The following is an 18,199-nucleotide window of genomic DNA, read 5'->3' on the forward strand; positions in this document are numbered from 1 at the left end:
AGTCTAAAAAGTAGAGAGATAGGTCCAGGGTCAAAGGCCAAATTCCAACCACCAATTAGTAGGAGGTTAATTCTGGGAGCAGAAATATATTTCATAGATATCCTAAACAAATTGAGTCTTGTACTCTTGATTTACAGGATTGCACCTGGTCAGATAAAGTCTTGTCGAGTTTTGTTTGTTTCTGGCCTTGATTGTCTAAGTAATATATTTTTTAGAGTTCAGGCTTCTTAATTATCAAGGAGAGAAATTGTTAACTCTGTACCTTCTGGTTTGCTAGGAACTTAAAGCTTTCCATTAAGAATATTAAGAAAAAGTGGGGATCTGAAAAAGGAGTCAAAAGAGGAGTCTCAGATTTTTACCTTAGATAACCTATTCTATCTGCATCCTGACATGCAGTGCAGAAAAAATCATACACACAGTTTTACTTGCCAATGATTTTGTAATGGGATCCAGATAAAATATCTATTACAGACTCTTATTTCTCTAAATGACTTCCAATAGCCTCCTGGAGGGGTCAAGTTGTTTTTGGATTAACCAACCTGCTGGTACCAGAGCTTTTCAGGGCTCAGGTTACCAGGACCAAATACAAAGACTGCCTCAGCCTGGATTAGTCATGTAGGGAATCCAGATAACAGGCCCTATTCATGACCCTATTTCTCCAATCGGCCTTCCACAGACTAGGTATAATAGTAGCTTGGTTTGGGGGTGGCTGGAAAGTGGCTTGGTAGTCTGGTTCTGGACAAGATTAGGTAAAAACCCAACTCTTAGTATTAGCCTAGAAACAGCATTGCATCGATAGAGGGAGTTTTCTCTGGTAGTTTCTAACCAATAAAATCATAGGCCCATTCCTTTCCAATAACAGCAAGAAGAAACAACCCAAAACTACTATATACAGTTATATACAAGAAGGGAAATGTAATACTTAACATATATTTAAAATATTTACATTTCACATGTAATCTCAAAACTATACTCAGAAAATAATGCCTGATATCCATTTGTACAACTTTGATAATAGTTATAAAGGACATTTATGAGTTAGAGTGTATGCTTATAACACTGTAACTCATAAAATCTAGAGAAAAAATGACTTGAGAGCTATTGCTTCTCATGGATTGCAGACCTACTGGTGATTCTATTCTCCCAGACCCAGAAGCTGATTCTTTCCAGGCCCTTCTTCTAGTTCTTCACCAATACACATAGATTAGTGGTACTTTGCTAGGCACTCTCATTCTCCCTCCATGCAGAGGACAGGACATGTCTACCCTAGATTAGGACCAGCAACCTTGAGCAAGAGAATAAGTTATAGAGGCCTACTGTCTGAATACTATAGAAACAAGACTTCTTTGATAGGCCAGATCCTGTCTACAAATATACCTTGAAAACAATAGTTCTTAGAGCAGTTACTCTGAAGAAGGATTGAAATAGATTGGGGATAGAGAAGAGAAAAAGGTAGAATAATAATAACTAACAAGAAGTAATGTTATTCTGTCTCACTAACAAATAGAAAGTAGTGATTTCTATGTTTTATGTTTGAACTATCAAAACCAGTAGTTCTCAAAGTGTGGTTCAGAGACCTTGGGTCTGGGAGTTCTTGAGATGCTTTCAGGTTATGAGGTCAAAACTATTTTCATAGTAAATATCAATAGATATAAATAACTTTTAGAAGTATAAAGGGATCCTGAGACTAAAATTTTTTGAGAACCATTACATTGTTCCAAAATTCTGCCCTTAACTAAATCTGTCTTTAAGGGTAAAGTAGAGAAATTTTGTCCTTTCTTGTAGTCATACATCTACCAAATGGAACTGCTTACATGTGGGTTGTGGAGAGTTCCTTTTCTGCATTTGTCACAAGTATTTATAAGGACCAAAAAGAGAACAAAACAGGCCTTTGAATCACATATGCACTTCCCTTGTTTGACAAATGATATTTGCAGATCTTGTGCACCTTGGGGAAAAGTTGCTCTCTGTTTCTGTCAAGGCTAAGAATTTTGCAAAAAGCTCATGTGAAGATGAACTTAATTTCTGCTTATGAATGGAATCTTTGCCCACTTACTGATGGTTGAATTAGAGTTAATGAAAAAGGGAACTGTTCATAAAATTATCATAGTTTCTAATTTTTAGCAGAGGAAATAATGCTTCTTCATAACTTGTCTAGTGATTGTTTTGCTTTTTGTACTTTGCTTTCTGAAAGTTGAAAACTAAAACTTCTAGAAGTACTTCAGCCACCCTGCTATCTCTTCTGTATTGTTATAATTTGCTTCTTAACTTAATATTCTTTTATTCTCTATCTCTTCCATTTTCTATTATCATATATTCTTAATCACATACCTTTTTGTTTTCTACCCTCTATTTTACATCCTTTTAGTTTTGTCTTAATAATTTATATGAAGTTACTCTATTTAATAATTCCTTTTACCTCATTCTCACTTTTCAATTGCTTTTTCTTTTAACCTGTTTTGAGCCCTTCTTATTTGAACCAATGTTTTCACAGAATTAAGCAAAATGTATATTGATGGCTTCTAACTTTTTTCAGTTTTAGTACTGATGAAATATTTCACAATACAAAATCTAAGAATTTAAGGCATAATTATCAATGTCCTTATCATACTGATGAATTTTATTTCTTTCAGTTGAAACAACTGGGTCACAGTGTGGATAAGGTAGAGTTCATTGTGATGGGTGGAACATTTATGGCCCTCTCAGAAGAGTACAGAGATTATTTTATCCGAAATTTACATGATGCTTTATCTGGACATACTTCCAATAGTGTATCGGAAGCAGTCAGGTGAGAGTTCTTATTTCATAATACAAACAATTTTTAAAAATTTTTTATTTTTAGAAAATTTTTCCATGGCTACATGATTCATGTTCTTACTCTCCCCTCTACCCACCCCACCTCCCCACCCCCCATAGCTGACCCACATTTCCACTGTTTTTTACATATGTCATTGATCAAGACCTATTTCCATATTGTTGGTAGTTGCACTGGGGTGGTTGTTTAGAGTCTACATCCCAAATCATATCTGCATCAACCCATCTTTCAAGCAATTGATTTTATTCTATGTTTCTATTGCCATAGTTCTTCCTCTGAATGTGGATAGCGCTCTTTTTCATAAGTCCCTCAGAATTGTCCTGGATCATTGCATTGCTGTTAGTACAGGATTCCATTACATTTTATTTTACCACAGTGTATTAGTTTCTGTGTACAATGTCCTCCTGGTTCTGTTTCTTTCACTCGGCAACAAACAATTTTTTTGCAAGTGCAAATGGTCTTTTTAAGTATTTTCAACATCTGGGGCTTAAAGCTCTAAAAGGAATTTATTTCTTAAAATCTTTTTTCAATGGAATTTGTGCAATTGGGAGTTTTATTGATACTTCTCTCTTTTAAAAAAGAATAATGTCCATTGGCAAAAGGATATGCTTCTTTATACTTTATCATACAAAGATATTGTATGATAATATTCAAAGCATTCCTCAAATTGATCTAAACCAGTGGTTCCCAAACTTTTTTGGCCTACCGCCCCCTTTCCAGAAAAAATGTTACTTATCCCCCTTGAAATTAATTTTTTTTTTAAACCCTTGTACTTCGGTATATTGTCTCATAGGTGGAAGATTGGTAAGGGTGGGCAATGGGGGTCAAGTGACTTGCCCAGGGTCACACAGCTGGGAAGTGGCTGAGGCTGGGTTTGAACCTAGGACCTCCTGTCTCTAGGCCTGACTCTCACTCCACTGGGCTACCCAGCTGCCCCTTGAAATTAATTTTTAAAAAATTTTAATAGCAATTAATAGGAACAATAAATGCACCTGTGGCCATCACCGCTTTCCTGGATTGCTGCAGCACCCACCAGGGGGCGGTAGCACCCACTTTGGGAATCACTGATCTAAACTGTAAAGAGGAGAGTTAATATCTCATTGAGGTTCCAGTGAACACAAGATAAAAAAGAGAGGTAGATACTTAGAAGAGAATGGAATAAAATGTCAGAACTAAGAGTGACAGTCTTAAGAGTTTGGAGTTTGGGGTTTTTTTTTGGCTAGAGATAACTTGACTACTTCAAATTCAGTGAAAATTATGTTGTTCTACTTATCTTAGATTTTAGTGTATCATCAACTCATTTACCACTTATGGATAACAAAGCATAAAAGAATTATGTTTCTCTTAAATGGAGAGATAAGTTCATTTTATTTTGCTTAATAACTCAAAGCATTTTTTTAATGATCTTTTTAAAAGATGTCTTTTTGGTTTGTACTCACAATCATTTCTGAATATATATATGTATATATATATATATATATACATATATATATGTATATATATATTTATTTTCACTCTGTTTCTACTTAATGAGTCATCTTTTGTAAAAAAGACTTCTAAAGAAAGGAGAAGAAGAAGCAGTTAAGTATAACATGGGGGTAGATGACATGAAAACAAATATATGCAAACAAGTTTTATACAGAATAAATTGGAGATAATCAATAGAGGGAAGGCATAGAATTTAAAGGTTAGAAAAGGTTTTTAATAGGAGTTAGGATTTCATCTGGGCTTGGAGGAAGCCAGACAGTAGAAATGAGGAGAGAGAGAGAATACCAAACATAGGGGATAGCCAGGGAACTGGAGGTGGAGTATCTTGTGCAAGGATTAGCCAAGAGGCAAGTGCCACTAGATTGCAGAGTACTTGGAGAGGAGTGAGGTAAAAGGGGAAAAGGGAAAGACTAAATAAGAATTTATGTAGTCCCTACTATACTAAGTGCTTTATGAAAATCTCATTTGAGTAAAAGAAGACTGGAAAGGTAGAAAGAGATAAAGTTGTGATGATCTTTGAATGCCAAAGAGAAGACTTTATTTATATTTGATCCTAGAGGTAATTGGGAACCACTAGAATTCGTTGGATAGAATAGGAAGGTATTGAGGGCGTGGGAACATAATCATGGATGTTGTGGTGAAGAGAGGGGGCATAACTGATTTGCAGAATTCTTCTGTCAGTTAAGGAGTTTAGAATCTGGGAAAGAGTCAGTTGGTCCTGGGAACTCATGGAGAGAACCAGGGTCCATCTGAGCTCCTTCTTTAGATTGAAACCTGGCCTATATTTTGCAGCTTTTCTTTTGAGATTTGTTAATTTAGCTAATTCCTTTGAATCTCCCTACCATACCTTATTCCCACCTTCATTTTCCTTGCCTGAATTCCTGTGAGGGTTTGAAAGGAGGGTAGTTCAGAGTGTTAGTTTAAACTTGATATTTTAAGTAGTCAAATAGGGCTTACCCTTGCAACAAATTATTTATTGAATCTTTGTATCCAACTTTCCTAACCCCATTGATTACAAAACCTTCTGAGAGCTGAGTTAAGGCAGGTCCTTTCTCAGTCTCACATTCCTGCCTCCCTTGCCCCACCTGAAGTTTCTCTAAGTGGCTGTTAGGGCTACCTTGTATCCTCTACCCTGCCAATCTATCCTAGAAGACAATAAACCCTGTTTGTATTTAATCAAGACCTTTTGGCTACTTCATTAGTTGATTAATAAAAAGAGGGAGGAAGAGAGAGAGAAATAACATACCCTCTGGAGTTTAAGGGAAGCTGAGGGTATCCATTTTGAAGGAAGTGTAACTTCACTACTAACTTCTAGTCCCTTCCTGTGAAACTGACTAAAGCCTCAAGTCAATTTCAAGCTGTCTTGGCTGGCTCTAACCTGGCTCTGTAAAGTGTCCTTTTACTTGAAGGGCTCAGTCTATTTCCCTGCTGCTGTTGCCTGCCTTAGATTAGCTCATCTTATCCCTTGCAACTCTTGGTACCACAGTGTTATATTCCTTTATTTCTCCTACCACCTCAACTACCAACCTTCATCATTGTACCTTCCTAATCCACCATATTGCCTTAATTTCCCTACTACCTAACCTATTCCCTTGATTACCTCCAGCCTTGGGTCCCTTGCCTTGCCTTATTCCCTATTCCTACCAGCTATTTACCCCTAGCTTCAGTCTCATATTACATCCCTGCAAGATTCCCTTATTACATCCTAAAATCCCCTTATTACAATGTACTTTAAGAGTTTGACAGCTAATTATAGGATGAATTAGAGTGGGGATAGATTTAAGGCAGGGAAATCCACCAAAAGGCACCAAAAAAACACACCAGGGTTTAAGAGCAGTGTCAGAGGCGGGAGGAGAGAAGGAAGAGAATTAACATTTATATAACTCCTACTATGCACCAGGCAAATGTGATAATATTTGTAAAGGACTTAGCACAGTGGCTGGTAGACTCTAAATAAAAGCTTATTTCCTTCCCTCCTCTCCACTTCTTTCCCTGCCTCCCTTCCCCTTTCCTACTTTATCGCCAACCTCTTTCACATTTTCCCACCTTCCTTCTTTCTCTCTCTTCTTCCTTCCTACCTTTCTTCCTCCCTCCCTTCACCTTTTCTTCCCTCCATCAGTCCCTCCATTCTTTCTTCCATTCCTCCCTTCTCTTCCTTTCTTCTTCCATCCTCTCTGATAAAATATAATCTCTTTACAAGGATTCTTTCAGGTTTATCTTTGTATTCCCAGCCCTTAGCATACAATTGTGCTTAATACATGCTAATTGATAATTGAACAAGATCATCTTTAAGTTGGAGAATTAAAAATGTCTTATTTCCTTTTCTATTCTGAAATTTTTTGTCACGAAACCTTCCATTTTCTACAAGAAAGACAAAAAAAATCATTAAAACCCTTGCCTTAACTCCAATCTCATTCCCTTTAGATCAGTAGGAGGGAAAGCTAGGAGATAAGCTGGGTTATAAAATACAATCTAAGATGTTGCCATTATGACACTAATCATTTGAAAAATTATTTTAAATGACTTCCTCTATGACAGAAAGATTTGAGTTTTAGAAATGCTTTCAGAAATGTTAAAGTGCCTTATTTTTTAACTGGTGAATTTCACTCCTATTTAGAAAAGATTGTCTTTGTAGTGATATTAAGTAAATAGGGATTGTTTTCCAACTTGTTGGAATGATCCTTGTTTTACATTATCATTTTTTCACAGTTAACTATTGAGAAAACAGTTTCCTTTACTATAGGACAAAGTCAGTATCTTTTTATTTCTACTCTTGTTCTTACAATTCTCTGGAGATCAAATCCTTTGATTCACTCACTGTCAAATACAAGAACCCTATATCTTTGAAACTTATGAATAACTCTTAAAGGAAAAAAAAATCTTATTCTATATCCAAAGAAACAGATGCTCCACTGAATACTTCTATCAACTTATTCCTTGTTTATTTCTGTTGTTTGAATGAATAAACGAATGAATAAACAAACAAATTAATGAATAAGTATTTATTGAGTGCTTACTATGTGCCAGTATTGGAGGATTAGAAACTTTAACTGAGGGATAATAAATGAAAGAATGTTCAGCTATAGTCAGGTGGCTTGACCCAACAGTCCTTAGTTTATAGGTTCTCTTGATCATAGTCACTACTTTACCTAATGATATAAGCCCAAGATTATGCCATTATTATCTTATTTTCATAGGTAGCATATTTTGACTACCAACTTTAATCATTGAGAGCAAATTTGTTATAAGCCCTTGGCTTGGTCTTTAGTAAATTTCTTTTTAATGGGATTTCCCATTTTGCATTACAGAACTAGCCAAAAAAATTTTATTTTCAGGATCCTAACAACCTTCATTTATAAAATATAATAAACCCAATGAAACTATGTTGGTACCTAAATGGACTCCATTTTTCTAATGTAACTATTGCATTCTAAAAGCATTCAGCATTCCTCATCTTACCTCTTCCCATTTTGTTTATGTTACATTTACATTACATATGCTTATAAAACAGGTCTTTTGAACCTAATAGGTAAAGACCTAATCTTTCAAAGGTAGTATATATGGAATCTATCGCTTTGAAATGGGGTAGCTTTAGAGTGTGTATTTTTTACCTTAAATTGAAAAGTACTATGATGTGATATATTTAATTTTATATTGGTTGTAACTCATCCTAGTCTTATTAACCAATCATAAGCAACACTGGTGTTTAACAGTTAAAAATTTGGTATATCTTTTGTTTTATATCAGTGACATTGATTTTGAATTATATTCTCCCTAAATGCTACCTAACTCAATTGTTTACTGAACAAGTTTTCGTTCAGCCTTCTTAGAACTCTTCATTGACCCTGGCAGCACACAACCCTCTGCCCATTTAAGAAAAAATATTTCAGTCACCATTTTTTCTTTTTCTTTTTTAGACAACCCTATCACTAGTCCTTCTTTCCCTCCAGTTGCCTCCCCTCCTTTTCCCAACCCCACTGAAAAGAAAAAAACAAAACATTTTTAACAAATATGCATAACTGAACAGATTCCCCCAGAGGCCCTGTCTGAAAACATATACTTCACTACACCCTGAGTCATCCCCAATCTGTTAAGAAATGGGTGGGTAGCATGCTTCATCATCAGTCCCCTGAAATAGTGGTTAGTCATTACTTTGAACATAATTCTTAAATCTCTCAAATTTGTTTTTCTTTAGTGTTGTTATTGAATAAATTTTTCTTCAGATTCTACTCACTTTATTTTGTATCATTTCATATAAGACTTTACAGGTTTCTCTGAAACTATCCCTTTTGGCATTTCTTACACTGCAATGATATTCCATTTTATTTGACTATGACAATTTGTTCTTCAATTGATGGGCATAGATTTCAGTTTTCTGCTATAAAAGAGCTTCTTTAAACATTCTCATACACATAAATCCCTTTATTCTCTCATCTCTTTGGGGCTAGTAGTGGACATCTGTGGATTAAAGGTTATGCTCAGTTTAATGACTTTAGAGATATAGTTTCATATTGCCTTCCATAATAATTGGACCAGTTCACACATCCACCAACAGGGCACTGGTGTGCTTGTTTTCCTAAGCAGTTTCCTCCAACAATTATAATTTTCCATTCCTGTTATCTTTGTTAGTATATTGGGTATAAAGTTCAGCCTCATGGTTTTAATTTAATTATAATAACAATTCTAATTATTAGGAACCTTTTTGCATGGTTGTTTTGATATGACTTTAATTTTCTCCTTCGGGAACTGCCTTTTTATATTCTTTAATTATAAATATATATGTAGTGTCTATTGAGAAATGGTTCTTATTCTTATATTTGAATCTATTCCATAGAAGTGCATATGTATGCATGGATACTTTTATCAAAAGAACTAGTTGTAAAGATTTTTCCCAACTAGCCATTTCCCTTATAATCTTAACTTTATTGATTTGGCTTATGCAAAACCTTTTCAGATTTATAAAATCAAAATTGTCCATTTTATCTTCTGTGATTCACTCATTTAGTAATGAATTCTCTCTCTGGCCATTATTGATAAGAGGAATCTTGATTAGAACAATGTGGTATAATACTGATTGGAAACATTAAAAGGAATATGGGAACTGAGTTCAAGAACAGAACAAGTATAGTTTCCCAGAAGACTTGATTAATATAAATGACACTTTCATTGTGGATGCAATGCATCCAGTTTTTAGAAAGTAACAGCTTTTGGTGATTACCAAAATCAGATATAAAAATCACAGATTAGGAGATAAAAAGAAATTGGCAAAGGGATATGAGTCATCCAATCACCAAAAATGTAAAAGAGCCTAGAACAACCTGGTCATGTTTTTTTAGATGATTTTATTCTTTATTAATCAGTGCTGCCCAGAAGCAATTTTATGCCCAATCTTTAATGCTTCCTAGCTATTTCAATGGAAGCTATTTAAAATGATAGTTAACCAATCAAGGATTTATCAAGAATGGATGAATTACTATTTCACCCTATGGAATCTGCAACTCATTTCTCTCATAGTCATCTGTAAGTTCTTTGACTTAATTTGATATATCGTCTGAAAGTTAACTTGAGTGTTTTGTGTGCTTATAGCCTTGGAGACCCCTGAATGGAGTAGAAGAAAAACCAAGCTGGAGGGCTAAATTTTGCTTCAACTTTGCCCAGAGTTTGACAGACCACAGCTTAGCTTAGTACCTCTGATTCTCAGCCCTGGATTAGACTACTTTCTGATTTAGTGTGGCTCTTTACTTACTAGTCTCTACATCAGTTGGGATTAGGAGGGGCAGTCAACCATGAATTGTATTGAAAAACAGTTTTAAATGACTATTTATAGTTGCACACATATTAAATGCTAGAAAATTTAACCCTACATTAACATAGAAAGATTTGTTTTGTAATCAGTTAAATTACAGGTATCAAAATGAAAAATCAAATATAAGATCACCAAGTAATTTTCAAATCCAAACTTTTTTGCTCCTCTGTTGTAGCGCACCTTCTGTAGGATGTTAGAGAAACCTTGATTTTTGATTTGCAGAATGAAAATAGAATTATAGAAAATACCAGTGTTCTCCCTTCCAAGTTTACCTCATATGTAGAATATTGGTTTTTTTTCCATTCCCCTTCCTGCAACTGAATTAATAACAAAGGTAATGCTGTGTGTGTGTGTGTGTGTGTGTGTGTGTGTGTGTGTGTGTGTGTGTGTGTGTGTTTAATCCCAGAGGAAAAGCATTTTGAAATGAAGTTGAAAGTGATTATGTGAGGGCTAGTTTGTATTCCTGTCCCTTGTGCCCTCTATAAACTTCCACTCATGAAGAGACATTATCATGCCTGCAGCAGCTTCCTGTATCCTTGATTGGGTCTTTGATGCTCTCCTCCTCTGAACAGAAAGATTAGCTTGTAAATTCCAGTGCCCTCATCTTGTGATTGCCTCTCCCATAGGCAAAATTCACATTTGTGCGTTTACTTCCCCGTATTTTCAGTGAGTCACTGGTGTGTCATTTGGCAGTGAACTTGCTGACTTAATGGCATGAATTCTAATAAATGGAATATATATATATATATATATATATGTGTATATATATATATATGTATATATATACACACACACACACACACACAAATATATATATAAAATGAGATTTTAGTATGTTGGCAACTATGCCTTCATCTGAGCTTAGAACTTTTGTTTTGCATAATTAAATGCTTTTTTTGTGTGTGTATCAATACTATTGTCTATCAAAGGCTGAAAATATCAGTAGACTAAGATGTTTGCTTCCTGATGGAGTTTGACCAGAAGAGCAATAAAATTAGGTTACATTTTAGGCTACACTCATTTCTTTTAATGCTCTCCTTTAGTGGATGCACAAATTGACTACTGTTGCTTCTTGTAGAACTTCATTGTAGCATAGAACTATTGATACAATAAGGTTTATACTATTAGAATGAAAAGTTCCCAAAGAAACTTGAGCTGTACCCTTCAATAACTTTTTTTTTAAGTACCATTTGCAGATTCCTGGGTATAAATTAGAAATAATTCAGTTAATTGTATTGATTGCTTGGGGAAGCAAATTCAGTTTTAAACAATAGAATGGTTAAATTTTAGTGCTTAAAGAGACCTTAGACATTTTATAGTTTAAATCTTTTTTTTTTATGGCTGAAAAACTAAGACTTAGGTTGGCAGAGAAAATGAAAGCAAACTAAAACCTGAATTGTTCTGGTCCTAGGCCTCTTTGATAATCTTCTTTTCCCTGATGTGTGGGGTATTGGAGTAGTGTGTGGAGTTTGTGGTCCTTCATAGTACTTATTGGTATCGGCTCATTCCAAACATTGTTTCCTAACACTCTCTTACTTGATTGGTTTATGCCTTTTCATTCTTCTTGTTACTTGTTTTTGCTTTCTTCTTCTGTACATCCCTTCCCACCCTCAATCTAAATTAAATTCCCCTGTTGTGTTTTTATTTTTAATTGCCAAATCTTGCTACTTCTTTTCTCTCTCACAAACACATTCACATTTTATCTAGTCCCCTTTATGCCCACAACCACCACAGTATTACAGGTCCTTAATACCATTTATTAACTTCTGTTTCTACCTCCCATTTTTCCACCTTCCAATTCATCCTTCATGCTTTCCCATACTCTTCCTTCTTTTCAGTAGATCTTAACATAGTTACTTTTCAAAGCAGAACCCTGAAATTGCTAAGTTCAAACTCCTTAACTTAATAATCATTGCCCTCTACAATCTGATCTTACTTTCGTTCCAACTTTCTCATGGTCCTCTATATCTACGTAATGATGATGATGATAGTAATAAGCAATATTTACATGACACTTCAAAGTTTTCCAAATGCTTTGTATACATCATCTCATTTGATTCTCACAACAATCCTATTAGGTATTAAATGGCTTTTAGCCTGGGTAACATTCTACCAATTCAAGTCATTTGAGACTTATAGTGGTTAAGTCATTGAATTAGAGAGTTGGAAGGGAACTCAGTAGCCATATATTTTAACCCTGACCCTAAAAGGTATCCCCTTCATAACATACCCAAAGACTTCTCATGAAGGATACCTTCTTAAAGGAATTCACTTCAGGATAACAATAATTGTATGGACTGTTTATGTTTAGCACAAATTTGCCTCTCTCTGACTTCTCCCCTTTTTTCCCTCTGAAGCCAAGTAGAACAAACCTAATCTCTCTTCCATGTGATAGACCTACAAATTTTGAGGCAGCTATCATGTTCCCCACCACCCCCATCCCCAATACAGTAGTCCTCCAAGTCCTTTCTATTTAAGGTTATACATCTCCAGTTCTCTCAGGAAATGTTCATATAACATGCACTCAAGGCATTTTACCATACTATTTTTGTCCTCCTCTGGATTCTCAGCACCATTCCTGCTTATAAACATGACAGATTTTAGAGACACTTCCTTTAAAAAGGCAAGAGTAACTCTTGATTGTGGCTCAGTTTCTCCTTTAGTATGGATGGGACTAGATTATTAGCTAACATTAACAAAGTGCTTTAAAGTGTACAAGGCACTTTATATTTCCTCATTTAATTCTTTCAACTAGCTTACAAGTTGATGCTACAGTATTATTACTATTTTATAGGTAGGGAAACAATAACTCGGGCTTGCTTAGGGCAATGTGGTGAGTAGATACCCATCTACTCAATAGTTTTAAAACCAGACCTCCCTGACTCTGCCTAGTACTTGGTCTAACACATCAGGCTGCCTTACTCCAACTAGGGAGAAGACTACAATTAGTTTACACCTGTATAGCTTTTTCAGGAACCAAAACCAAAGTTACCAAGTTAGCTATATTTTAGTCAACAGAACAAGTCTAGGGAACCAGAAAACAAGTATAGTATTAGAAGACAGAAAAGCAAATACTACCAGAAAGGAAAGTTGATATAGGTGGCAGTATAGTACCATGAAGAAAATGCTGGATTTGGAGTCAGAAGACCTGAATATGAATCCCAGCCTTACTACTTACTATCTTGAGGCTTTAAGTAATTGTCTTAATCTCTTTGGGCCCCAGCTTCCTTATCTGTAAAATGAAAGTCCATCCCATCATCCCATCTCTAAATCTACAAAGTATATTAACTCTCTAGGGCTTGCAGAGTCTCTGGCTCTATCAAGTAAACACTAATCAATTTCCAGGGCTTATCAATTGGGGTGGTGGGGAATGTTTAGGATGTATAGTTAATCATACTTGGTTTAGGGAACAAACTCAAAAAGTCAATTTAGGCAAATCCCACCCGATCAAGGACTTTTAAGAAGCCAGGGCAAGGAATAAGATCAAAATGCCAACAAACCCCAATGTAAATGTAAATTTAAAAAATAATTGAATCAATTCACAGAAATACAAATTCTATGAAAGGGAAATTCCACTTGTGTGATGTAATGCTATAATTATTTTGACATAGCATTTTAAGTTTTGCAAAATGCTGTAAATATATTATCTCATTTGATTTGGTATTGTTTTAAAAAATATTGACTGGGAAATCCATTCTCATTTCTCACATTAAAAGCAGAACATTTTCATTCAAACCACATATAGCAATGGTGTCTGTACAAATGACAAAAGAAAAAATAATCTTGAGTGTTTGTCTTGTTGGCCTAAATTTAAAAGATCTCAGAAACAAATATCAGAAACCAAAAGTAAGGGGGGAAATTGGTTCAGCATGCTCTTTTGTCCTTATTGTGTGCATGTGCATGTGTCTCTGCGTGTCTATAAATTTTGTTGAAAATGGTAGTAGTTTGAGAATGCTCTCAATTTGCTTATGTGGTTAAATTTAATGAAAGTAATTTTAGGGTTTGGAAAAGGTTTCAGTGATGTATTGGGAGTGGAAAAGTCACACTTTTTCAATTTTCTCTCATTTCATGGTTTTATGTTACATTAATTTAAAAGAAAGGGCATCTGACTGGAGAAACCTAGACATGAATGAGAATGATCTGCCAGTCACAATTATTACTGGTATTACACACGTTTTCATTTCTATTTATAGCATACTTTATTTATAAAGCTTAATAGCAGTTAATGCCAATAACAAGGATAATAAGTTAGCCATCTCTATTTATAATTCAGACAAGTCAATTAGCCTTGATCTTTCTTTACCTTGATTATAGATAATTGTGATAACCATTAATAAATGGAAGAGGTATTTTTATTTACTAAATATGTTTGAATTTTTAAGTCTTAAATTTATAATAGAGACAAACTTGGTTATTATTTTGTTTGGAAACAATAATGATTAGAACACAGTGCTAAGGAGTAGACAAGGTAGGTATGCAGCAGAGCAAAATAGACATCTTTTCTTATATATATTTATATATATTATATTACTTTTTAGTAATCCATATTTTAATGTCAGAAAATTCAATTTTTCACTGTACATATATTTGTAATAAATTGATTGTGCTACAATTTTCAAACCTTGACTACATCCTACATATATTTTACTATAGCTCTCCATATAATATGTGTGCAAAGCATTATTCCAATTAACATTTAATTTTTGGAATTAAAGTAAAAACAGAAAACTAGTTCTGAGATTAATTAGAGGTTAATAAAACATTAATTTTCTAATTATTCTCCAAAGGAGTTAAATGCTAATATTGTTACCAGTGGATTTAGTTTGTATGTGTAACTAAAGAATAAACAAATAAACTGAGATAATTGCAAAGATTATTAGAAGAATCATTATTTCAAGAAATAGTAAAGTAGAAAACATGCTGTATTTGGAGTCAGAATTGTTCCTGAAATTTTGTCAGTTAACTACCAGTATGGATTTAGACAAAAGATATTTCCTGGTTCTTTTTCCTCTTCTGTAAAATGAGGAGCTTACAATGTATCTGAGTCTATTCACTAAGATTTGTATCTTTTTTTTTTTTATTAGACATTTATTAATATTCATTTTTAATCTGTTTACATACTTTATGCCCCTACTTTCCCCTTCACCCCCCGCTCTTACCCCACCCATGGCCAACGCACATTTCCACTGGTTGTAACATGTGTCCTTGTTCAGGGTCTATTTCCCATTCATGTCCGCCTCAGCCCATGCATTCAAGCAATTGTTTATCTTATATGTTTCATCTCCTACAGTCCTTCCTCTGAATGTGGGTAGCATCTTTACCATAAATCTCTCAAAGCTGTCCTGTGTCATTGCAGTGCTGCTGGTACAGGAGCCCATTACATTTGATTTTACCATAGTATATCAGTCTCTGTGTACAATGTTCTTCTGGCTCTGCTCCTTTCGCTCTGCATCACTTCCTGGAGGTCTCTCCAATTTGCATGGAATTCCTCCAGTTTATTATTCCTTTTAGCACAATAGTATTCCATCACCCGCATATACCACAATTTGTTCAGCCATTCCCCAATTGAAGGACATCCCCACATTTTCCAGTTTTTTGCCACTACAAAAAGCGCAGCTATAAATATTTTCGTACAAGTCTGTTTATCTATGATCTGTTTGGGGTACAAACCCAGCAATGGTATGGCTGGATCAAAGGGCAGGCAGTCTTTTATAGCCCTTTGGGCATAGTTCCAAATTGCCAGCCAAAATGGCCGGATTATTTCACAACTCCACCAGCAATGCATCAATGTCCCAATTTTTCCACATCCCCTCCAACATTCATTACTCTCCCCTTCTTTCATTTTAGCCAATCTGCTAGGTGTGAGGTGATACCTCAGAGTTGTTTTGATTTGCATTTCTCTAATTATTAGAGATTTAGAACACTTTCTCATGTGCTTTTTGATACTTTTGATTTCTTTATCTGAAAATTGCCTATTCATGTCTCTTGCCCATTTATCAATTGGGGAATGGCTTGATTGAGATTTGTATCTTTTTAGTATGATGACCATAAATTCTTTAAAGAGAGGAAGCAGCCTAATATGCAAAATGGGTTTTATTTATAGTAGAGTATTAGGAAAGTTCTGGCTAAAAGTATTGAGAAGAATGATTAATGGGAGAGGAAACAATAAAAATGTTCTATTCTAAATTCATTCCCCAAGTCTCTTTCCCTACTCCTTCTTCCAAGTGATTTGCTTTTCTCTAAGAGGTTATCAGCACATAGACTATTGACTAAAATAACTGGAAGATAATCTAGTATTTAGCAGCCTAATAACTTTTTATTCAAAGATATTTTATTTTCCCAATTACATATAATAACAATTTTCAGCATGTTTTCAAAATTATAAGATCCAAATTGTCCCCTTTCTTTCCTTCCCTCCCCTCCCCCTTCTTGGAAATCGTAAGCAATTTGATCTGGGTTATTCATATATTATCATAACAGCCTAATATCTTGACATTAAGGAAAAGACATATAGAAAGATTAATAATTGCTGGGGGCAGCCAGGTGTTCAGTGGATAGAGAGCCAGGCTTAGCGACCAGAGGTCTTGGGTTAAAATATGGCCCTAGACACTTCCTAGCTGTGTGACTCTGGGCAAATCATTTAACTTCCATTGTCTAGTCCTTGCCACTCTTCTGCCTTGGAACCAATACACAACATTGATTCTAAGATGGAAGGTAAGGGTTTAAAAAAAAAGATAATTATTGCATGTTATTTCTAAGATTAGCAGCCTCTAGGGGATAGTACATATTATAAAATACTTGTATCGAGTAATTAACTGGAAGGGAGAAAATTTATGTAGGATGCTTTTTATTTAAATGTGATAATGATTGAAAGGTCCGAAAGATGAATTTATTTCACAAACCATTACATCTAAGAGGAGTGTGGTTGTAGAAGCACTGAATTCTCAGTTAAAGAGAAGCAATCCTTGCTTCAGGGAGTAGGCAAGGTTTTCCTGTAAAGGGAAAACGTGGTTTATCTTTAGATTTGTTTTCCAGGTACTCTGAAAGAAGCCTCACAAAATGCATTGGAATCACCATTGAGACACGACCAGATTATTGCCTAAAGAGGCATTTAAGTGATATGTTATCTTATGGCTGTACAAGGCTGGAGATTGGAGTGCAAAGTGTCTATGAGGATGTAGCCAGAGATACCAACAGGTAAGATGATTACCTCTGAAAGTTGATATGGCGCAGTGGTATTTTACACCGATCCAATACAAAGATCCTATATAAAATAATATATTACACTATCTCATTGCCTTTAAATTCAATGTGAAGGAAGCTGAGTACTTTCATTTTAAGTCAAATGAAAGATTGAGTTTAACATAAGAGGCAGTTAGGTGTGTGCAATGGATACAGTCCTGGACCAAAAATTAGGAAGAACTGAGTTCCCCTCCAGCCTCAGACACTTACTACCTGTATGACTCTGGTCAAGTCACCTAACTTGTCTAGTTCAGTTTTCTTGTCTGTAAAATGGGAATAATAATAACACCTGCTTCCTAGGATTGTTGTAAAGATAAAATGATATTTGTAAAGCATTTTGCAAACCTTAAAGCACTACATAACTACTTTTTTATTAATACATATCATGCTGATGCACTTGCCACCTTCCCTTTCACATTTTGTAATCTCTGCTTTCCTTTAAGATTCAGTTCTAGTCATACTTCCAGGTTAAGATGGTGGCAGAGTAGAGGCAGGGCAACTTTTTCTCCTTACCAAAGGACATAGAGTACATTCAAAGGACAAGAAAACAAAATCCACATGAAAGAAGGGACCCCACAATAGGGCACAGTATTGAAGGTACATGGGGTTTGGGCACTTCCACTCTATAAGTGGGGGAAATAGCTCCCATCAAAACGCGAGTGGATCAATCCTCCCCCACCCCACCCACAGGACCAGAGTCAGAGGCTGCACTCTAGAGTTAGAGCGAGCAGGGGCACAAAATCTAGCCCCTAGGCAGCTCGCTGGCACTACCAGGAGCTTGCCCCTGAGAGCAGCAAGACCTGAGATCTCAGGTGGCTGGAAAACTCAGACCTTGGACATGGAAGTGG

At 35.3% G+C, this 18,199-nt stretch overlaps 1 protein-coding gene across 2 annotated transcripts in view; it reads left to right on the top strand.

Annotated features, from left to right (window-relative positions):
* ELP3 (elongator acetyltransferase complex subunit 3) overlaps nt 1-18,199 on the top strand; it is an 87,411-nt gene that overhangs the window by 11,724 nt on the left and 57,488 nt on the right. For both annotated transcript variants that reach the window (XM_044663462.1, XM_044663463.1), the window contains exons 7-8: nt 2,634-2,788; nt 17,145-17,306. In XM_044663462.1, coding sequence (XP_044519397.1) covers nt 2,634-2,788; nt 17,145-17,306 — 317 coding nt within the window. The remainder of the gene's footprint in view (nt 1-2,633; nt 2,789-17,144; nt 17,307-18,199) is intronic.

This window comes from Gracilinanus agilis, chromosome 2, assembly GCF_016433145.1.
Source record: "Gracilinanus agilis isolate LMUSP501 chromosome 2, AgileGrace, whole genome shotgun sequence".
NCBI classification, from domain to species: Eukaryota; Metazoa; Chordata; class Mammalia; order Didelphimorphia; family Didelphidae; genus Gracilinanus; species Gracilinanus agilis.